General features: G+C 35.0%; 1 protein-coding gene across 1 annotated transcript in view; it reads right to left on the bottom strand.

Annotated features, from left to right (window-relative positions):
- Positions 1-582: 582 nt before the first annotated feature.
- The window catches only part of ZPBP (zona pellucida binding protein), a 104,999-nt gene continuing 80,479 nt past the window's right edge, over positions 583-25,102 (bottom strand). The window contains exon 8 of the mRNA XM_032875012.1: positions 583-780. Coding sequence (XP_032730903.1) covers positions 686-780 — 95 coding nt within the window. The 3' untranslated portion in view covers positions 583-685. The remainder of the gene's footprint in view (positions 781-25,102) is intronic.

The raw sequence follows: 25,102 nt of genomic DNA, 5'->3' as shown, positions 1-25,102 counted from the left end.
ATTGCCTAATTTCTCTCTCTCCACAGTGTGAAAGTTCAAAGGTTAATTTAGGCACATAAAATGGTTATTGCATTCCAAAATGTCAGAAAGGTAATTTAAAGGTCTCTAAACCAAAAAGGTGAAGGTCACATTGAACTACAATAAAAACCCACTGAGTTGTTGGCACCTGGCCTTACACTGTAGTGGCTAAAAGTCTCCAATGATAAGATGCACTGGCTTTGTAAGACGTGACCTTGAACTACGAAAGGTCAAACTAGAAGAAATAAAATAAAAAAATTAAATCAAAGGTAGGAAGCAAGCTGAAATTAAAATGATTATAAAAGAACATGGTGACCTGAAATTAGTTAACATACTGTAAAGAGAATGGGCTGTTTTAAAATAATCCTGAAAAGTCTTTTGGGATTAACACCAATAGAGTATACTTGAAACCCTTTTTAAAAATCAGTGATCCAAGAAATATTCTGAAATCATATGTAGTTCTGGCATTAATGGATAAAGATTCGTGGATGCTCCATTCGTGAAGTATTTGGACATACAATGTATAATGTTTCAATTAAAATGATGACACCATATTTTGTAAAATCTAATATATTTAATTTTGGCATAATAGTGATTTATTATGTATTAATATTTCAAAAATATACTTTTGTGTTTAACAAACTACTAGAGATCTCAAACTCATGACCTATAAGCATGCTTTTGCTCCAAACGCCAGGCTGCTGTTGCACTGAAGGCAGTGGGTTCCATCGCGGGGGTTATAAGACCCAGGACTGCAGATCACTGTGAAGAAAGAATAGTTAATAGGCACCAGTTCCTTCAAATGCCACATCAATTAATTTTACATGGAGAATACGTTTTCAAAAAAGACACTTTTTTCTTTTTATAATTTTTGTTTTTAATCATGGTAAAATACACATAAAATTTACCATCTTAACCATTTTTAAGTGTGCAGTTCAACAGTGTGAAGTATATTCATGTTGTTGTACACCTAACTTCCAGAACTTTCTCATCTGGGAAAAACTGCAAGTCTATATTCATTAAACACCTCTCCATTTCCCCTTCCTCTAATGCCTAGCAGCAATCCTTCTAGTGTCTATTTCTAAATACCTCATATAAGTGACAAGTTGTAACTTTTCACTCTGACCCTGGCTTAGACCAAGACTGCGACCCCCCATGGTTTCACTGATCACACAAGGTCGAGCTGAGAAAGCTAGCTAGGTCACCTGGTAGGCTGCATCAGAAGCCACAGAGCAGAAGAGGGCCCACACTAACAACCACGCCTTCAATGCACAGATACCCCTAGATATGGGAAGGACTTCCAGCTTATTTCTTTTTTTAAAGATTTTTATTTATTTATTTGACAGACAGAGATGAAAAGTAGGCAGAGAGGCAGGCAGAGAGAGAGGAGGAGGAAGCAGGTTCCCCGCGGAGCAGAGAGCCCGATGCGGGGCTCGATCCTAGCACTCCAGGATCATGACCTGAGCCGAAGGCAGAGGCTTTAACCCACTGAGCCACCCAGGCATCCCCCAGCTTATTTCTAATAATCTCCTGACTTCATGTCTTATTTGTGTCACTTGCTGAAAGAGTAACTTTGGAAAAATTACTAATCTTAACTCAGTCTGATCATCCTTAACATATGGATAACTGTATATAAGGAATACGTTACCACAGTGATCTCTGCCTGTCAGAAAGTAAAGAAGGGCAGAAAGAATCTAATGGCAAATACATTCTCATTGACTGACTCTGGATTCTGGGTAAGTGGTCAATTCTTAGTTCTAGCTTCCTCATTTGTAAAACAGGTCCAGTAACAATGAAGACTACACTATTATGAGAGGACTGAAATCAGATGACTTATATGAAAATGCAACCAGAACACGGCCATGCCTCAATAAATGCTCTGCCGTCTGTGGGACGGCTTCTCCCCATGCTGGAGGCCACGTGATGCCCACCTATCTAACTGGGCTGGGGTCTCTGATTACCCTGTTCCTCCTTTTCCTATTGCATATGTAGTCAGCCAAGGATTCACAGGGATGTCAGTTGAACATCTAAGGCATGGCTATTATGGGCGATCAGCGAAGATTCTTTTTCTGGCACCATGATCAATGACATGTGCCATTGTTTGGATCTGGGTCATGGTACATTATTTCATTTCATATCACTCGTTCAAAAAATAATCTTTCAAATTGGGAAATAGTTTAACCATTACTCAGAGAAAGTATTTTTCATTCTGGTTTTAGTAGATATTCTGTTTGGGGAATCATGTTTCCGTATCATGTTAATACTGGTTAAACAAAGTTAAGTCAATTTTTTGCTGCAGTAATAACAGTATTTAAAGTGGCAATGCACAGGGTAAGAGTGTCATGATGTGACATTTTTCAAAGGTGTGTGTCCATGGTACTCTTTCTTTCAAAACACATATTAGTACTTCTTAAAGTACAAATATGGATGCTGACAAAAGGTATGTGTTAAGTCAACACACAGGGAGAAGAGAAACGTAAATGTGCAGGCAGTCTTTACACACACAGAGTATCACCAGTGGAGCTGACGCTGCCAAGAAATCATCCAAACCCAACTTTAAATAAATACGATCTAGTAAATGTTCTCAGAATTAATAAATCTCTATAACACACAATGTACAATACTTCAGAGTCCTTATCCATGGCACTCTCTCCTAAGACATATTCTAAAATGTCATGTTCTCCTTTATGTGGAATTGAGGAAAAATTCTCAAAATTTATTTAACTTTAAAGTAGAAGATTAGCTGGGGCGCCTGGGTCCCTCAGTGGGTTGAGCCTCTGCTTTCAGCTCAGGTCATGATCTCAAGGTCCTGGGATGGAGTCTCACATTGGGCTCTCTGCTCGGCAGGGAGCATGCCTCCCCCCCACCCCTCTCTGTGCCTGACTCTCTGCCTGTGGACCTTGTGATCTCTGTCAAATAAATAAATAAAATATTTAAAAAAAAATAAAGTAGAAGATTAGCAAAATTATCTTCTAGGTTTTGGTCTCACTGAGCAGAATATTTTCCAGCTGCAGTTTTGAGAACAACCTGATTAAATCTTGATAAGAGAGGGAAGCACTGATGACTGATCAGTACTGACATACAAAGAAATGAGAAGAAGACAGAGGAAAAAATCTTCATGAATTCTGGATAGGGAATATTTCCTTAAAAAGGGAAATAACCAAGCATAATATAAAACATGGGGTACATGTGGTATTATAATTAAGAACTTAATTAAAAATGATGAAATTAACAATAGTCAAGCAACAAAACTGGGACACAGTTGCAGCTAAATAACCAATGGAATACCATCGAGAAGATACAAAGAATTCATATTAGTCATGAGAAAAGGACAGAAAACCAAATAAAAATAGGAATAAAAGAGAAAAAATAGATGTCCGACTAATGTCACTTTTACTAAGCCACAAAAAAACCCAAAACCATCCGAAGAAATTAAGAATTTGGGAATGCAAATCAACAGCAAACTGTAATATACTGAGGGCAACTTCAGCAAGAGGACAGCTCCAGGTCCCCCAGCTCCCACAGAAATATTAAATAAACAACTAGAGACTGGCTAAAATAACCTTCTAGGTCTGGAAATTGGTCAAAGATCAACAGCAACCAAATGAACATGCAATCGAGAAGTCACGTTCCAAATGGTCCAAAATTTGTGGCATTTTTTGGCTCGCCCTTGTCCCAGCTCCTTTCCAGGCAGACCTACAGGAGAGGCAGCCCAGTGCTGGATTCCATCCCAAAGCAAAACAGATGGGATCGGCCACTTGTCCAATGGCCAACTGAGGGGTTCAGTCTCCATGTTGCTTATTTCAGAGCTCGTTCAAATCTCAGACTGTGGGAAGCTCTGGGCACATTCTTGAGAACCATAAGGTGAGGACAGCCCCCAGATACCTGGGGTTAGAGACTGGTATATTAAGGAATAGGACAGAACACCTAAGGATCACAGGAGAAGCAGTATGTGGACTCTCAGGGAAATGAAGATATTGAAAAAGAGACCCACCCCCCAAAAAGCAGCCAAGTATACAGAGAAATCAGAAGAGAGCACAGAGGACCAAACATCTGAGAAGGTGCTCAACATCACTGTTAGGGAAGTACCAATCAGAACTGGAGTACAGTACCACTTCACACCCATTAGAAAGGACACCACCAAAAAGAACAGAGCAAGTGTTGGCGATGACGTGAAGAAACTAGAGCCCTTGGGCACAGTTGGTGGGAATGCACAATGGTGTAACTGCTATAGGAAAAATATGGAGCTTCCTCAAAATATTAAAAATGCATGTACCAGATGATCCAGCAGTCCCACTTCTGGATATAGAGCCAAGAGAACTGAAAGCAGGATCCTAAAGGGACATCTCTAGACTTCTGTTCACTGCAGCATTGCTTACCACAGCCAAGATGTGAAAAGAACCCAAGGGTCCCTCAGTGGGCAAATGGACAAAGAAAATGTGGTATATATACACAACAGAATATCCTTCAGCCTTAAAACAATAAATCCTGCAACATTCTGCAATATGACAAAACTTGAGAATATTATGCAAAGTGAACTGAGGCCAGTTACAAAGACAAATAGTACATGATTTTGCTTACAAGAACTATTCAAACAAATCAAACTCAGAGAAACAGAAAGAGCTGTGGTTTCTAGTAGCTGAAGGAGGAAGAAATGGAAGTTGTTTTTCAAGAGGAGTGCAGTTTTGGCTTATGAAAAGTTCTAGATATCTGCTGCACAACAATGGAAAGTTAGGGCTACTAAACTGTATACTTAAAAATGGTCAAGGTACTTGGTTTTGTTATATGTTTTTTAACCACTATTTAAAGTTTTTTAAAAATACAACAACTCAGAAGAGAACAAAAACCTTCCAACAAATAAGAGGCCAAGTCCACGTCTTCACGGATGAAGTCTACCATAAATTAGAAAGAAAGAAAGAAAGAAAGAAAGACAAACAGACATTAACCCCAATCCTTCTTAAACTCTTCCAATAAATTAAGAGGAAGGAAAACTTCTGGACTCCTTCTATAAGGGCAGAATTGCCCTATTACTAAAGCCAAAGACTGTACCTGAAAAACAAACTATGGACTAATAAGTCTTCTGAATATTGATGGAAAAATCCTCAACAAAATACTAAACCAACTCAGCAGCATATTAAACGGATTATATACCATGGTCACTTTGGATTTATTTCTAAAACACAAGGACAGTTTAATATATGAAGCCTAAGAAGAGCTCCTTATATCATATGAACTGAACGATAGGGGGAAAATAACATACAATAATCTCAACTGATGCACAAAAGCATTTGACAAAATTCAACATCATGTTATGGTAAAAACTCTAAGCAAACTTCAATTTTATAATGGGGTGTTATCAACCATAGTTACTATGTTAGATCCTGAGACTTTATCCATCTTATAGCTGAAAGTAGAACTTAAATGTTCTCACCAAAGGTAAACACAAGATAAGTATGTGAGATGATGGGGGTGTTAATGAACTAGATGGGAGAAATCCTCCCACCATGCATATATATATCAGGTCATCACAATGTACACTTTGAGTATCTTACAATTTGGTCCATTATATCTCAATAGATATGAAAGATACCACAGGAACTAAGTAAAGGAGCACAAGGCAAAGCAGCCAAATAAAAAGGAGTTTTGTAGGGACGCCTGGGTGGCTCAGTCGGCTAAGCCACCGCCTTCAGCTTGGGTCATGGTCCCAGGGTCCTGGGATAGAGTCCCGCATCAGACTCCTTCCTTGGCAGGGAACCTGCTTCTCTCTCTGCCTCTGCCTGACACCTTGCCTGCTTGTGCTTCCTCTCTCTCTCTCTGACTAAATAAATCAATACAATCTTAAAAAAAAAAAAAAAGGAGTTTTGTAGTGAGTCAAACTTGGTTTCAAATTCTAATTTTTCATTTACCATCTTTATAAACACATGCAAGTACTCTAAGACTGCTGAGATTCAAGTTCCTTGATTACAAAATTGGGATACTTCCTACACCAAAAGGATATTTGTTATTTACGAAAACATTGGACAGACTTTTAGCAAAGCTTCAGTTATTATGATAAAGAAATCAGTGAAATGTATATTTCTATGGGGTAAGCAGAGTAATGCACTGACGGAAACACAGTCAGCACTCAGGATACTATGACAGAACTCAATCTTGTGTTCTTCCCATTCTGGAGTTCTTATAGCAAAACTGTATTGCCCATATAGCCCTTACCACATTTGGTCATTAACTGCTACTTAAATTTTCACACATTAAGATTTTTATCCCATTAGATTACACACTCCCTAAAATTCCCATAAGCTAAAATTCTGTGTTTTGGGGAATTTCCTCTTGTATCATTTAAACCATGTTTGGTAATGGATAATATAATAGTTACTTATTTAATTAAAAAAAAACACTCAAATGAAAGGAATAAAATGGATTTTCCTCAACCCGATAAAGGGCCTTCATGAAAACCCACAGTCAGTATCATAACTGTAAGAGACTGAGCTTTTCCTCTAAGATCAGGAAAAAGATAAGGATGACTATTATCTATCCTTCTTTTAATACAACATTGGAAGTCTTAGCTAGAGCATGGAAAAAAAAAAAAAGAATTCTAATTAGAAAGAAGTAACATTAGCCTGTCCACAGACAGTATGATCCTCTATGCAAAAAAACCCTGAAGAATCCACCAAAAACCATTAATTGACCTAATAAACAAATTTAGCCAAGTTACAAGATACAAAATTGACATGCAAAATCAGCTGTGTTTCTATACACTAACAATGAACAATCCAAAAACAAAACTAGGAAAATAGTTCTAGGGCACCTGCTTGGCTCAGTCGTTAAGCATCTGCCTTCGGCCCAGGTCCTGGGATCGAGTCCCATATTGGCTCCCTGCTCAGTGGGAAGTCTGCTTCTCCCTCTCCCCCTCTCCCTGCTTGTGTTCCCTCTCTCCCTCTCTCTCTCCCTCTCTCTCTCTGTAAAATAAATAAAATCTTTTAAAAAAAGAAAACAGTTCTATTTATAATAGCATCAAAAATATAATATTTAGGAGTAAATAACCAACAAGGCATAATACTTATATACCAAAAACTACTAAAAATTACTGAAAGAAATCAAAGGAGACACAAATAAATGGAAAGACATCTCATGTTCATGGGTTGGAATATTTAATATTGTTAAGATGTCAATGCTACTGCAAACCATTCATAGATTCTACACAAATTTTATCAAAATCCCAGTGACAATTTTTTCAGAAAAAGAAAAAAGTCCATCCTAAAATTCACTGAAACCTCAAGGGACGAAGAAAAGCCAAAACAATTTTGAAAAACAAAACTGTAAATCCTATACTTGCTGATTTTAACACTACAAAGCTACAGTAACAAACATGTCTGGTTCTGATATAGAGAAAGAGAGACAAACAGAATAAACTAGTAAAGAAATAAACTCTCAAATGATTTGGAACAAGAGTACCAAGATCATCAAATGAGGCAAGGACAGTCTTGCCAACAAATGGTAGTAGGTAAGGGAGATGTCCACATTGAAATGTACGAGGCTGGACTCTTACCTTAAGCTCTATGTAAAAAGTTAGCTCAAAAAGATCAAAGGTCCAAACAGAAGAGCTAAAATTGTAAAACTCCTGGAATAAAATGTAGAATAAAAGATGCATGACATTACATTTTTCAGTGATTTGTTTATGTAATACCAAAAGCATTTGGACAAATGAAAAACATAATTATATGCAAAGGAGATTAATATCCAAAATAATAATAGTAATAAAGAACTCTAATTCAACAACAAAGTTAAACAACCCAATTAAATAGTGGGCAAAAGCTCAAAAGTAGCCATTTCTCCAAACAAGACATACAAATCACCAATAAATACATGAAAAGATAATAATATCACTAACCATAAAGGAAATGCAAATCAACACCACAATGAGACATTTCACACACATTAGGGTGGCAAATTACAAAAAAAAAAAAACCTTAAAATAACGAGTATTGGCCAAGATGCAGAGAAACTGCAAGACTGAATTATGCTTTGTTGGTGGGGACACAAAATGGTGGAGGCTTTGTGTACGGTGGTTCCTCCAAAAAATTTAAAACTGAATTACTATAGGATCCAGTGATTCTACTTCTGGGTATAAACATATGGACTGAAGTTGTGTGCCTCTCTAAAATGTGTATGTGAAAATGTGTAGCTCTCTCTAGAGATGGGGCCTCTTAGGAAGTAATAAAGGTTCAATGTGGTCATAGTAAGAGTGGGACTCTGATCTGATAGTATTAGTGTCCTTATAAAGCAACAGCGGAGTGCCCACTTTCTTTCTCCTTCTGCATATATTAACCAAGACCACCTGAGGATATAATGAGAAGGTAGTATGCCATACCATCTGTAAGCCAAGAAGAAAGCACTCATGGGAAACCAAAACTTTGAAACTGAACTTTTAGGCTCCAGAATTGTGGGGAAAAAAATTGTACTGTTTAAGCCATCCAGGCTGGGATATTGTTATAGAAGCCCAAAAGCACTGATATAATATTTATCCACAAGATCTCAAAGCAGGATCTCAAAGAGGTATCTGCACACCACGTTCGCTGCAGAATTATTCACAATAGCCTTGAGGTAGAAACAACCCCAATTTCCATTGACAGTTGAATGGATAAAAAATAAATGTGGTACATACATGTGGATAGAAAAGGTGTAGTATAAGTCACAGGAATAAAAGACACGGCATAAGGAATATAATCAATGATATTCTAATAGCATTGTATGGGGATAGATGGTAGTTACACTTGTAAACACAGCATAACGCATAAAACTTGTCAGATCACCGTGTAGTCAGTCACCTGAACTTAATATAATATTGTGTGTCAACTATACTCAAATAAAAAATTATAAAATAAAAAAAGATGTGGTACATAAATGTAAGGTGAACTAATGTGAAACAAATATGGGAATGTGAAACTATGAAAAGTAATGCAGAATGTGTTGAAAATGTGTGATGGTAACCTACCACAATTTCCAAGAAAGGGAACGTGGTCCATCCATACAATGGAATATTATTCAATCTTAAAAAGAAAGGAATTTTGACATATGATACAACACAGACGCTAAGTGAAATAAGCCAAGCACAAAAGGACAAATACTGTAAAGGTACCTGTAGTAGTCAAATTTATAGACCGAAAGAAGAATGGTGATTGTCAGGGTATAAAGGAAGAGGGGACTGGGGACTTAATGTTTAATAGGTACAGAATTTCATATGAGGAAGATGAAAAAAGTTCTAGAGATGGATGGTGCTGATGGTTAATACAACAATGTAAGTGTACTTAATGCTATGAAATTGTACCTTTAAATATGCTTAAAACATTATCTTATGTATTAATGTGATGCATTACATAGGGTCATCAGATCACAAATATGTAAAGTGTGATTACGCCAAGAACTGCATACCAGATTTCTCCTACACTGCTATTGCAAAAGTGTCATACACCAAATTTGGAAAACAGACTGATATATTTTAGTGAATTTCATAACTTCTGACCCAGTATTAAGTAAAGACTTTGAAGAATCTTGGATACTAACATGTATAACCAAAGATATTCATAACAGCATTGTTCATCATGGCAAAAAAAACAGAAGTACGAAGCAACTTCAAACAATGAAACAGATATATACACCTTAATATATTCATATAATAGAATATTACATAGAAAAAGAAACTTTTTTTTAAGATTTTATTTATTTATTGGACAGACAGAGATCACAAGTAGGCAGAGAGGCAGGCAGGGGCAGGCGGGAAGCAGGCTCCCCGTCAAGCAAAGAGCCCAATGTGGGGCTCAATCCCAGGACCCTGAAATCATGACCTGAACTGAAGGCAGAGGCTTTAAACCACTAAGCCACCCAGGTGCCCCCAGAAAAAGAAACTTTTAAAGATAGTATAATCATAAAAATATGAATGAATTTCACAAATTCGGTCCACAATAATGTGCATCAATTAAAATGGCCTACTATTAGATTCTCAGGCTAGATTTTTAAAAATCCAACTTTATGCTGTTAAAGGAAAAGTGTAAAGAGTAACGAAGTTAATTTTTACCAGCGATACACTCAAATAAAATATGAACCGCAATTTTCTTTTATATAACTTGATGAACAATTTAAAACTGGTAGCATTTTAAAATAATAAAGAAGGTGGTTTATCCTCTCTAGACATCAAGACATTTAATAAATTTAGTAATTACCACAGATCAGTAAAACAAAAGAAGGACCCCTTAAAAGACATATATATGGCATGTACCCTTATTTTAGATCTGAGGGTTAAGAAAATTTTGACATTAATCAAATTAATAACTAGATAAAAAACTTTTAATGATTGTGAGGCACGTAAATATTTTATAGAAAGGAATAAAGAAAAGGGGCAATAAGACATACCATATGATAACAACAAAAAATATGTACCAAAACAAAGTCCACAATGTTCAAAAACAAGTGGTAAGAAAACTCCAATTCTAACTTCTAACAAATTAATCAGAAATTCAGTCTCACTGGGTATGAAAAAAAGGAGAGGTTTTAGGCCACCAGAAGTAATGCAAAAAATTCAGTGAAACAGGATCAAGAGCTTTAAAATCTGCATATATATAACCTTCAGATGTGTCAATGATATTTTAAGAAGCTCAGCAAAAAGCAAGAGTTGGAAGGCTGAATACACCAAGATGATGATAACTATGCTGGGAGACAGAGTTTAGATTGTGAATCTGGTATATTATTAAAACAGAAATCAACAATCTTCAGAAGAAAAATAAACCAGAAGACGCTACATAGTACTATCCATAAAGTTTAGTATATATCATAAACATTACTAGATTTTCAAAGACAGAGAAAACTGTGACTCATAGTCAAGAGGAAAAAAGATCAATAGAAAGAGATCCAAAATAACACAGATATGGTAATTCGCCATAAAGACTTTAAAGCAGCTAGCATAAATGTATTCAAGGACATACATTATCATAATAACTAAGCAGACTGGAAAACTGCATCATAGAAATGGAAGTTCTAAAGCACATAAAATTCTAGAGCCCAAAACTAAAATATTAAAAAAAAAAAACTCTAGTAGAAGTATTTAGTAGCAAAATAATTACAAAAATAGAATATGGCAGTAAATAGGAAGATATACCAACAGGAATTGCCTATTCTGTAGAATAAAGAGAAACAAAAGTTTCAAAACATCAACAGACAGTGATACCAGCAAAAGTACTGGTAACTCCAAAAGGCTGTCCCAACCAAAAAAAGCATGAAAAAAAAAAAAATCAAGCAAAAACTCTCAGAATTAACTAGAAAAACAATCAACATACTGGAAATAGTAATATGGCAGAAATGCTTCTTCTTATCTGTAATTACTTTTAACATAAATGGATTAAAGTCCACGGTCAGAGGTAGGAGACTGACAGAATGAATAAATAAAACACAACACTATATACAACCCGGAGAAGACTCACTTCAGATCAAAAGAAACAGGTTGAAAACGACAGAATAGAAAAAGATACTCCATGAAAATAGTAACGAAAAAAAAAAGCTAGGTGGCTGTACTAATATAGAAACAGATAGTCAAAAACTGTTATAAGAGGAAAAGAAAGAAACTATACACTTATAAAAGGGTCAATTCACCAAGATATAACAATTATAAAAATATATACAACAGACACTAGGAACACAAAATATATAAAGCAAACTGACAGAATTAGGGAGAAATAGACAAAGCTTTATGGTAATAATTAAGAGATTTCATTACCTCACTTCAAATCATGGAGTTTTATTTTTTTAAGATTTATTTGACAGAGAGAGAGAGAAAGTGTGCACACAAGTAGGCAAAGAGGCAGGCAGAGGGAGAGGTAGAAGCAGGTTCCCTGCTCCCAAGACCTTGGGATCATAATCTGAGCCAAAGGCAGATGCTTAATCAACTGAGCTACCCAGGAGCCTGTGGATAAAGTTTTTAGACAGAAGATCAGCAGAGGACTGACAACACAATTAAGTCAATTAACCCTAACAGACATACATAAAACACTCCACCCACAGTGACAGAATACCCATTTTTCTCAACTGTACATGGATTGTTTCCTAGGATAAAGAATATTTGGGGCCACAATGCAGACCCTAAAAGACTGGCATACAAATCATTTTATAATCACAACAGAATGAGGCTGGAAATCCATAACGTAAGAAAAAGTGGAAAGCTCACAAATACGTGGAAATTTATTTTCTCTTGAAAGATCAATAGGATAAAGAAGATATCAAAAGAGAAACTGGAAATGCAAAGTTGTTTCAACATTAGAAAATCAATCAATGCAAATTTCTATCCTAACAATTAAGGACAAGAACCATATGATTATTTTAAAAGTTGCAGATAAAGTGTGGGAGAAAATTCATTAACTTTTCATGATTACAGCAAACCAAGAATGGTAGGGGCGCTGCTTCAAACTAACAACAAGCATCAAAGAAAATCCTACTATTTTTACTGAAAGTAAAAAGTTATTTATCTCTAATATTGGGAAGAGGGCAAGAATACCTCTTTTTATTTCTAATCAACACTGTATTGGAGGAACTAGCCAATGCAATAAAACAAGTAAAAAAATAAAAGGCATAATTATAAGACAAAGAAATAAAACTGCTTTTACTTGTACAATGTATATTTATTCATTTAAGAAAAATACAGAGTACACAAAATAATTTTGATATCTAATCAGTGAATTCAACAGAGTCAAGTGGTCCAGGTCAGTATTTATGAATCAACTGTACTTTCTTTCTTCCTGTGGATGCCACTGAATAAGCATCATTAAAATCTCCCCTGCCACGGCTGTCATGTCTAAATCAGAGTCTCCCAAGGAACCCAGATAACCGTGGAAGCTCTTCATCAGTGGTTTGGTCTTTGGAACAGCCAATAAGAGTCTGAGGAGCCACTGTGAGCAATGGGGAATGTTCATGGACTGTGTAGTAATGAGAGATCCAAACACCAAGCACTTGGGAGGTTTTGTTTGTCACATATGTCACTGCAGAAGAGGTGGGTGCAGCCACGAACACAACGCCATACAAGTTGGATGGAAGAGTTGTCGAACCAAAGTGGGCTGTCTCAAGAGAACATCTGCAAAGATCTGGTGCCTACTTTACTGTGAAGAAGATTTTTGTTGGTGGCATTAAAGAAGACACTGAAGAACATCACCCAAGAGATTTTGAAAAGTATGGGAAAACTGAAGTGATTGAAATCATGACTAAAATAATAGCCAGAAGAGAGGCTTTGCTTTTTTAATATTTGATGACCATGACTCTGCAGACAAGATTATCATTCAGAAACACCATATTGTGAATGACCACAACTGTGAAGTAAGAAAAGCCCTACCTAAGTGAAAGATGGCTAGTGCTGCATCCAGCCAAAGAGGTCGATGTGGTTCTGGAAACTTTGGTGGTATTCATGGAGGAACTTCAGGAAACGAGGTGGCTTTGGTGGCAGTCAAGGTGGTGGTGAATACGGGAGCACTGGGGATGGTTATCATGGACATGGTAATGATGGAAGCTATTCTGGAAGTGAGAGAGAATGCAATGATTCTGTCAACTACAACAATCAATCTTCTCATTTTGAACCCAAGGAATAAAGGAAATTTTGGAGGCAGAAGCCCTAACCCCTAACATGGTAGAGGTCAGTGTTCTGCCAAACCACACAACGAAGGTGGCTATGGTGTTTAGAGAAGAAAGAGGAGCTATGACAGTGGTGGAACATTTTTAATTAATGTCAATAAAAAAAGCTGAGCAGGGTAGGAGAGCCAGAGAATGACATGTATAAGAGATTTATGAACTCAGCCAAACACAGTGGTGGCAGGTCCTAGCTGCCACAAAGAAGACACATTTCAGACAATACTCACATGCATGGAAAAAAACTCAAGGACTCTATTTGTCATGAGTAATGTAACAGATTGTTTTAGTTTCTGTTCCATTGAGAGTGTAAAGCATTACAACAAAGGGTTTTAATGTAGACCTTTTTTTTGCACTCATGCTACTGATGGCTAAATTTAATAGTCTGTTCATGATGCTGAATGAATATATCTTTTGAAAAATGTAGCATAAATTCAGGCTACTCTGAAGCCATTCTGGTAAACTACCCCAACAATGTGAAGTTAGAATTCCTTCAAGATGATTCCAGGTTCCATTCAAAACTGATATACAACCTGCCCGGGCACAGAAGCCATTGTCTCCAGAACTTTTGATATAGTTGAAAGGACATACTAAATCAGTTGTGACTTAAATGGAGTTCACCATTTACCCAAGCAAAATCAAAGGGTTTATCTGGTTATTAAATATGATTGTTGGCATATCCTATGTAACATATCTAAATTGAATTATGGTATCAGATAAAATTATAAATGGGAACAAAGCCTGTGTGTCATACAATATCACATGCAATCAATAAATGATTTAATATCATCTTCAAAAAAATCCACTGCACTTTTATATGCTAACTGAAAAAATCAAATCATAGAAAACAATTTCATTTATATTCCAAACAAATTATTAAAAACAAGAACAAAAAAACTCATACCATCCTTCAGAATAAATCCAAGGAAAAAATATGCAGACTACCAAACATCCTTGAGACAAATTTAAATTTAATTTGCACGGATGGAGGATAACCATGTTCACTGTCAGAAGAGTGTATGTGTTTGGGATGACAATTATTATCAATTTTGTGTCTAGAATCAATGCAATCTATTCAAACCACAACAGACTTGTTTGCAGAAATTGGCATGCTAATTCTAAACCTTATATGGTAATCCAAAAAGTAGAATGACCAAGGCAATTTTTTAAATGTAGTGTAACAGTTACCATGAAGCTCCAGGAATCAACACTGTTGTATTCCTGAAATAAAAGATACTAATGGATGGAGCAAAATCAAGCCTACATGAGGAGAGTCCACTGAATTTTAACAAGAGGTACAGGAAATTCTAATGGAGAGAGAGAAGTGTTTCAAGAAATCGTGCTAGATCACCAGGACAGGATATCTGTTTGATAAGCAAAAAATGATCATCAACCTTACCTTGTACCAAATAGACATGTTAACTCAAAAGGACCACAGACTTAAATGTACAACCCAAAAGTACTAAACGAAAAGCACAGGGGAAAATCTTTGTGATCTTAGAATATGCAAAGGTTTATTAGAACACAAAAACAAAAGAACCTCAGGATAAAAAATTAGTAAATTGGACTTCAGTGTTTTTCTCTCAAAACAAAAAAGCAGGCCAGTCTGGAAAACACACTCACGCACATAAAAGTTCCCCTCACTATCTGAAAGCAGAGCACACCCAGGAAACACTTTGGAAGCTGAAATGGTGCAAAGCAAAGAAGCAACTACCACTTCATGGAAGAGGAAATCCTCTTGGACCTTCTCTAGGTAATGAAAACCTATTCTAAGGTAAGTCTTTCATAAAAGCAAAGTGGCATAAAGTGAAATTTCAGATGGTGGGGAAAACCTGTATATTGGAAAGTGACTTTTGTCTATACTATATTAAGAACTCTTACAACTCAGTAAGACAAAGAACCACTTAAATAATGGGAAAGATAGTTAAACAGATACTATGTAAATGAAATACCAATATCCAATAGGAACTTGAAAACATCTTTTTAAAAGGAAATTTAAAATTAAAACCACAATGAGATACTACTACATACACACACACTAAAAGTGCTTAAATTAAAAAGACTGACCATACTATGCTCTAGGAAGTATTTAGAATAAAATAACTAGAACTCCCCAACTTTGCTGGTAGAACATGAAATTGTACAGCCTTAAGAAAATAATTTGGCTTTTTTTTTTTTATAAAGTTAAACATACACTTACCGTATGACCCAGCAATCGCAGTCATAGGTATTTTCCCAGGAGAACTGAAAACATATGTCCACACAAAGACTTGTACAGGAATGTTCATAGCAGCTTTATTTGTAATGGCCTAAAACTGGAAACAACCCAAATGTCCATCATCAGGTGAATGGATAAACAGAATGTGGTGTATCCATACAACGGGACACTACCCAGCAATAAACAACGAACTTTAATACATGCAATAACACTGGTGAATCTTCAAACCATTCTGCTGAGTGAAAGTATTCACACATTACATACTGCATGACTCCACTTAAAGGAAGTTATAAAAATGCAGGCTAATATATAGTGACACAAAGCATATTAAGTATTTGGGAATGGATGTGGAAGTACTATCAATCATAAAACGGCATAAGCAAAATACAGTTTTGTGGCAAAGATCCTTTTCTTGATTGTGGTGGTAGTTTCATGAATATATGCATGTCCAAGTCATTAAACTGTATAATTTCAAAATGAGAAGTTAATCCTAAGTCAACGTTGAGCCCAAACAAAGCAAATTACAGAAGTTAAGGAAGACAATGTGTATTCATGCAAACCAATGCTACCTGTCATTACTGATTACCGTAATAAAAAAGTTAGAAGATAAACATCCTGAATTGGAATAAAAAATAAACAAATTCTGATAACAGATATATGAGCATAAAGGAAAGATAATGGATTGTGAAAACCTAATTTATAGGAGGTTTCAGCTGTTTCATATTTAAATTGCTTTAAATCTTAGAATATGAAGTGCCAATATAAAATGTTTTGAATAGGTGACATACTTGTTTATTCACTGGAATGATATATGTGCATAGCTGCTTACAGTATCATTCTCGATATTTCTAGATGTTTGAAATACACCATTATAAAAAAGAGATTCATTTCCAAACAGCCATAATAAATCCCTGCCCCCCACACACCTTTCCCCCCAAAGCAAAACCAAACAAAAATAAACATGTGGGTACAGATAGCTTCAACAAAGAATTAAACACCTGAGGAGAAAATTATATAAATTTTACACAAACTATTTAGAAAAAACAAGAAGAGGGAATGATTGCGATTCATTTTTTAAATAGCAGCACCCTAATACTAAAATTTTATAAATATTTTCAAAACTACAGACTGAAGTCCCTCAGGAATAGATATAAAAATCCATAACTGTTAGCACATAAAATACGGTGATATATGTAGAAATTATAAATGATGATCACATGTAGTTTATATTCCATTAGCTTACACAAGGTCAATTCAACATCTGTGTATCCATCAATGCATCATAAAATATAACAGATAAAAAAATACATGATTATCTCAATAGTGTGTAAGAAAATGACAAAATTCAATCTCATTCATAATCAAAGAATAAAAATAAATAGGGAATAGAAGACAATCTCCTCCATCAATCAATGGTACCTCTGAAAAGCCTCCAACTAGTGTCACACCTAATGGGAAAGCCTGTGGGTTGTGACAAGGGAAAGAGGAAAAAGATGCCAACTCTCACCACTCTGTTGAGCCCTTTTCTGAACATGCGAGCCAAACTAATGGGGCAGTAATAATAAAGGGGATGGGAACTAATAAAAAAAGTGAGACTGCCATTATTCCTATGTGACATGATTACATATGAAAAAAATCCCCAAAATTAAGAAAAATAAAATAAACTCAGCACAGTAACTGTGTTTAGCAAGATCACATTAGACAAAGTTAATATTTCTAGAAGAATATAGAAAAAATGCTTTATGAATTTGGGATAAGCAGAAATTTCCTGGATAAACACAATATCTTTGGGCCATTAAGAAAAACATTGAGAAACTTAGTTTTATCAAAATTAGAACTTCTGATATTTGAAAGATAATATTCAGAAAGTTGACAGAGAATACACACAGACTTATTTCCACAAAATATAAATAAATCTTTATAAGTTGATGTTTAGAAGAAAAATAACCTGATAAAAAGGGTAGAGGAAAATATCTGAACAACAATTCATAAAAGGATATGTATGAGAGCTCACAGAGAACATAAGAAGATACTTGGTACCACCTATTGTACGGCAACGTAAATTGTACTACAAAGGAGATGGTACTGTACTCTATGGGCAATATCAAGATTGTAAGAATGTGCAGCAAGTGGAAATCTCATACATTGCTGAGACCATCCATGGATGAAAACCATCCAACCAATACTCTTAACAGGTTACACACACCTTACCGTATTATCCTACACCTTAACTCTCATGTAATTTTACCTAAGAGAAAAAAATATATAACTCCACACAAAAACTCACAAGGAAATGTTTATACATGCTTATTTGCAATAGCCAAAACTAGAAACAACCAAAATTCCTATGACGAGTTGAATGGATAAATAGCTATACTTACTAAGTAGTTGTGAGTGATTATGAAGCGGTGAAAGGGAACAATTTGGGGAAAAATTTCTGTATCTTTATAGTGGTATTGGTTAAATCAATGAGTAGATATGTCAGAACTCACTGAGCTGTGCAATTAAAATGTTTACGCTAAAATTAAAATGTGTGCATTTATGACACCTTAATAAAGTTGATTAAAAAATATTTTCCCGAGGTGCCCAGGTGGCTCAGTGAAGTGTCCAACTCTTGATCTGAGCTCAGGCCCTGACCTCAAGTCATGAGACTGCCTCCTGCATCAGTCCCCATGCTGGGCATGGAGCCTGTTTGAGATCTCTTTCTCCCTCTACCCTCCCACCCACTCATTGCATTCTCTCTCTCAAAATAAATATATATTTTCCCCACAAATAAAGCTCCTAGCCCAAATAGTTTCATTGGTAAATTCTGTGAAATACTTGAGGAAAAATACTATTAATATGCATATTAATAGTATTTTTCCTTTTTATCTATCTATATATTAATAGTATTTTCCTTTATATATATACACACATATATACACATGAACATATGTATCTTATATACACAATATATATACATAATATATATGTATCATATATACACACACATATATACATAATATATATGTATCATATATACACACATATATACATAATATATATGTATCACATATATGATTTTTCAGAATACATAGTAAGAAAGAACACTGCCAATTTGTTTTTAGTGGCTGGCCTATTCATGATTGCTAAAGCTGAGAAAGAAATTATAATAAAATGCATAATATAATAATACAAATCCTTAAAATATTAGCACATTAAATTCAACAACATGTAATGATGAAGTGGAGTTTGTCCAAGGAATGTAAAAATATTTTTAAAGATTAAATATACTTTGTTGTTTTAATAACTGTGGAAAAACAGCTGACAAAATCCAACTCTCATTGATAATAAAACAGCTCAAAAACTAATAATAAACAGGAATTTCTTAATCTGATAAAGAACATGTAAAAATCAAACACTACAGTTAGCATTATACTTCAAGGTGAAATACTGTATGTCTTCTTCCTAGGATTAGAAACAAGATAAGCATATTTATTTTCATAATTTATATTAAATATTTACTCAAGGCCCCTGCAACAAGAAAGAAGAAACAGGGGGTACAAAGATTGACAGGAATAAGTAATACTTTATTTGCTAACCCATATGATTGTTTACATAGCAGATCAGAGGGGTCCACAAACTACTTGCTATAACTAAGTTTAGTAGATCATAGGAAGTAAATCTTACATATAAAATAAATTTGTATTTGTTTTTTAACAATCAGCAATTGAAAACTAAATTTAAAAAACCAATTTAAAATAGAGTAAAAATATGTAAGGCATTCTCATCGAAAATGACAAAATACTGATGAAAAATTTAAGAAGCCCTAGAGAAACAGAGATACCTCCACACTGGTTTCTATAGTAGCCATAGAAATTTACATTCCCACCAAGAGTATGCAAGAGTCTATTTTTAACATCCTCCCCAACACTTATCTCTTAACTTCTTGTCTTATTGATAACAACATGATGATATCTCATTGTGGTTTTGATTTTCATTTCCCTGGTGATTAGTGATTTTGAGTATTTCTATATACCTGTTGGCCATTGGCATGTCTTCTGGAGAAATGTCTATTCTGGTCATTTGCCTGTTTTTTAATTGGATTACTTATTTTATGCTATTGAGTTGTAGGAGGTTCCTTACATATTTTGGGGATTAAGCCCTTATGAGATACACGGTTTGTAAATATTTAGTCAAAATATGGAAATAACCTAAATGCCTATCCATGAATAAATGAATAAAGAAAATGTGATTTATATATACGATGGAATATTATCCAGCCTTAAGAAAGAAGGAAATTCTGCCATTTGTGTCAACATGGATGAACCTGGAAGACATTATGCTAAGTGAAATAAAGCAGACACAGCAAGACAAATACTGCATGATTTCACTTACATGCACAATCTAAAACAGTCAAACTCAAAGGAGCCAACGGTAGAAAGGTGGTTGCCAGGGGCTGATAGGAGGGAGAAATGAGGAGATATAGTTTCAGTTACACAGGATGAATTAATTTCTAGAGATCAAAATATAGCAATGTAACTATAATAAATGATACTGCATACTTGAAATTTACTTAAGGGGTAGATAGTAAGCGATCTCACTACACACATAAATGGTACCTATGTGAGATAATGGGAGGTGATGGATATGTTAATTAGCTTGTGGCAATTATTTCACAATGTATACATATATCAAAATATCAAGCTGTATATCTTATATACAATTTGATCAACTGTAACACAATAACGATGGAAAAATAAAACAGCTCATGAATACAAAGCCACATTCTCTCCAAGTCATCATTCTATCAGGCTTACTGAAAACAGAAATTGGCTACGCTGATTCTAAAATGTATACGGAAATACAAAGGACTTTTCCAAAGGTGGCAAACACCATATATCCCATCCGAAACATTCTCAGATTGCAACCTCATCGAGCAGTAGAATCTGTGTCACCTCCCTTTGAACTTGAGTAGACCTTTGTGAGTATGGCAAAAGTGACACAAGGTGACTTCTGAGGCTAGTCATAGAACACATAGCATTCCATTGTCTTCTTAGAACATAAGCTTTCAAATTCCATTGCCAGACTATAATGTAATAGTCCCCAGTGCTGACGCTGGGCTGGTTTTAGTGCATATTACCATGAGTCAGTATGCAAATCCTCATGAATGAGAGGCATATGGCCAGAATCAAGAGAAAATTATTGCAATAGCAGGGAATAATTAGCCTAGACTAAACTCTGGTTCAGCCTAATAAACCTTGAAAGCAAGATCAGAAATGCTTAGACTGTTGCCAAACAACTTATCTGTGTGTGCCAGGACAAAATTCACACACACACACACACAAAATAGAGAAATAAAGAAATATTCAGTAAGCAACAAGACACACATAATGTCTGGCGTTCAGTGAAAAATCAACTATATGAGAGGCAAGAAAATATGACTCATAATAAAAAGAAAAATAAATTGCTATCTCCTCTGAATAATCAGTGAGAACTAGTAGAAAACAACATTAAAATAATTAATGTAACAGTATTCCAATAAGTTCAAATCTTAATATATGGAAGATATAAAAAGCGTTTTTTGGAGGTCAAAACTAAGATGTGTGAGATGAAAAAGTAGACGGGGTAAGATTAATGGTCTATGAAACACAGCCAATGACAAGATGAGTAAGTGTGAAGAGGTGATAGTATATACTACAAGCCTAAAGCAACCACTAAAATAAAAACACAGTCTTGTACTTAATAAGTGAACAGCAAGATTAATGCAATCATAAACTATATTCAGTTGATTTAATCAAATGAAGAAAACTAGAGAAAAAAGGGAAAAATAAGATGGGAAATAGAAAACAGTGAGATGATATGCTTAAACCTAACAATATCAACTGTCACATTAAACTGAGTTTAAAGAAGATCCCAATTAAAAGATAGATATTGTCAGATTAGATTTTTTTTTAAAAAAGCAGAATCAAATTGTATGTTGCCAAACTAAAAAATACATCTTAAATACAAAGACAAATTTAAAGTAAGGAAACAGTAAACGATATAGCGTAGCATGCGTACAGGTCAGTTTTGGGGTTTTTTTAAGATTTTATTTATTTATTTGACAAAGAGAGATCACAAGTAGGCAGAGAGGCAGGCAGAGAGAGAGAGGAAGGGAAGCAGGCTCTCTGCTGAGCAGAGAGCCCAATGTGGGACTCGATCCCAAGACCCTGAGATCATGACCTGAGCCAAAGGCAGCAGCTTAACCCCCCTGAGCCACCGAGGCACCCCGTACAGGTCAGTTTTATGTATCAACTTGGCTAAGTAATACCTGCTAGTTATTCAGTCAAATGCTAATCTCGGCTTTGCTGTGAAGGTATTGTGTAGATGTGGTTAACATTTATAATCAGTTGACTTTATTAAAGGTGATACCCTGATGGGACTGATCTACTTAGTTAAAAGGCCTAGGAGCAGAACTGAGGCTCCCCTTCCAGCAGGCCCACCCTATGGACTTTGAAATTGTTTAGCTAGCTATCAAAATCACATAAGCCAATTTCTTACAATAAATCTCTAAATATATAGTATATATATAACTGATTCTATTTCTCTGGTGGAACCTTGACTGATAAAATCTATTAACATTAACAGAAAGAAATCTTTATTACTTATTTGGCAATGTTAACATTAAGCAAACTACTAGTTAGAGGAAGACCATTATAAGGAATTATTTTATAATGATAAGGGTGTTAACATAAACAGGAGGATATAATACCCTTAACCATTTATGCACCAAATGGCAGAACTTCAAGTGAAAAAAAAAAAAAAAACCTGAAAGGACTATAAAAAAAATACATAATTCATTCACTTTTGTAAGAAAGGTAAATACCCCTCTTGAAATAATTAATATAACAGACAGAAAATCAGTAAGGATATAGGAAATTTAAAGAACATTAACAACCAAACTAACCTATTCGATATTTACAGAAGAACAGTTTACCCAATGAGGGAGAAATAATATATTTTTTTAAGATTTTATTTATTTGAGAGAGACAGTGAGTAAAAGAGAGAAAGAACAAGCAGGGGGAGAGGAAGCAGCAGACTCTGTGCTGAGCAGGGAGCCTGATCAGAGACTCAATCCCAGGATCCTAAGATCATGACCTGAGCTGAAGGCAGATGCTTGGTAACTAACTGAGCCACCCAGGTGCCCCATCTTATCATGTACACGAGATCCTACATAGGACTATCAGCTGATTTCTCAGCAGAAACCTTACAGGCCAGAAAAAAGTGGCATGATATACTTAAAGCGCTGAAGAAAAAAAAAAATCACCTAAAAATGCTATACCTGGTAATAATGCCCTTCAAAAATCTGGGAAAAATTAAGCTGTTCCCAGATAAAGAAAAGCTGAGGGAGTTCAAGATCACTATACCTGCCCTAAAATAAATGTAAAAGGGAGTCCTCCCACTAGAAATGAAAGAATGCTAGACAGTAACTCAAAGCCAGGTGACTATTAAAGATCTTCAGTAAGGTAAATATAGGAGGAGTATAAATGTGGGTATTAGTATTATTATTTAGATTTGTAACCACTTTTTTATTTTCCAAAGGACTTAGGTGACAAATGCATAAAAATAATTATAATTTCTGTTTTGGGGCACACAATATTAAAGATATAATTTGGGACACAAATAATTTAAAGGGAGTATAGAGCTTTTATATTTGAATAAATTTAAGTTTGTATCAGTTAACATTAGACTGTTAGAAAGTTAGGTTGTCATATGTCATCTCCATTATAACCACAGAGAAAATAGTTTTGCTATACATACAAAGGAAATAAGAAGGTAATCAAAAAGTATCACTATAATAAATCAAATAAATAGAAAAGAAGGTATGAATGGAAGAAATAAGGAAAAAAAAGTTTTAAGAAGGGGCGCCTGGGTGGCTCAATGGGTTAAAGCCTCTGCCTTCGGCTCAGGTCATGATACCAGGGTCCTGGGATTGAGCCCCGCATAGGGCTCTCTGCTCAGCGGGGAGACTGCTTCCTCCTCTCTCTTCCTGCCTCTCTGCCTACTTGTGATCTCTGTCTGTCAAATAAATAAATAAAATCTTTAAAAAAAAAGTTTTAAGAAATACAGAAAACAAATCATAAAAAAAACTGAAGTCCTTCCTTAAAAGGAATAAATTTAAATATAAGTGGATTAACCTCTTTAATCAAAAGAGACCACAGAGCAGATAATAAAAAATGATGTGACCACAGTTAACCATGAGAGACCTAAATGGACCTAAGATGCAGATAGGCTAAAAGTAAAACAAAACAAAACAAAACAAAACAAAACAAAAAAAAACAGAGAAAGTTACAACATGCAAATAAGAACCAAAAGAAAGTTGGGGTGGATACCTAATATCAGATAAAATGGACTTTCAGACAAAAACTGTTACAAAATAAAAGGATGAGACATTACACATTGATGAAGGACACTTCAGTTCATCAAGAAGACAGAGCAATTATAAACATATGTGCACCGCACCTAACAACAGAGTCCCAAAAAATATACAGCAAAATAATAGAATTGAAGGAAAAAGAGTTATTCAAAATAATGACTTGAAAACCCCACTTTTAATAGTAACAACCAAACAAAAGATCAGTACAGGGCTTGAACAAAACTATAAACCAACAGGACTTAAGAGACATCCACAGAAGCCTGCACTAGAATAGCTAGATGCACATTTTTATCAAAGGCACATGGGACATTCTCCAGATATGTTGGGTGACAAAAAAAGAAGTCTTAATACATTTTAAAAGATTGAAATCAATGAAGTATCTTTTCTAATCCCAACAGAGTAAAGCTAGAAATGAATAAATAAAAAACTGGAAAATTCACAAATATTTGGAAATCAAACAATATATTCTTAAACGATCAATGTATTGATTAATAAACATTAATAAAAAAATAAATACTATGAGAGAAATCAAATTGAAAACACAATATACCAAAACTTATGGGATGCCGGAAAATATGTACTACGAGTTTCATTTATACCCCCCAACACATACAACAAAAAAGAAGCAAGATCTCAAATTAATAAACTAGCTTAAGGTATTAGGAAAAGTGGAACAAACTGAGCACAAAGCCAGCAGAATGAAGGAAATAATAAAGCTTAAAGGTGAGTATAATACATATATCATATATACACTACATATAATATATACAATATGGAAAAATCAACAAAACCCAAAGTTGGTTCTTTTGAAA

The sequence above is a fragment of the Lontra canadensis genome, unplaced genomic scaffold (genome assembly GCF_010015895.1).
Source record: "Lontra canadensis isolate GAN:19392208 unplaced genomic scaffold, GSC_riverotter_1.0 scaffold54, whole genome shotgun sequence".
Lineage (NCBI taxonomy): Eukaryota > Metazoa > Chordata > Mammalia > Carnivora > Mustelidae > Lontra > Lontra canadensis.
This window is presented reverse-complemented; position numbering and strand designations above follow the sequence as displayed.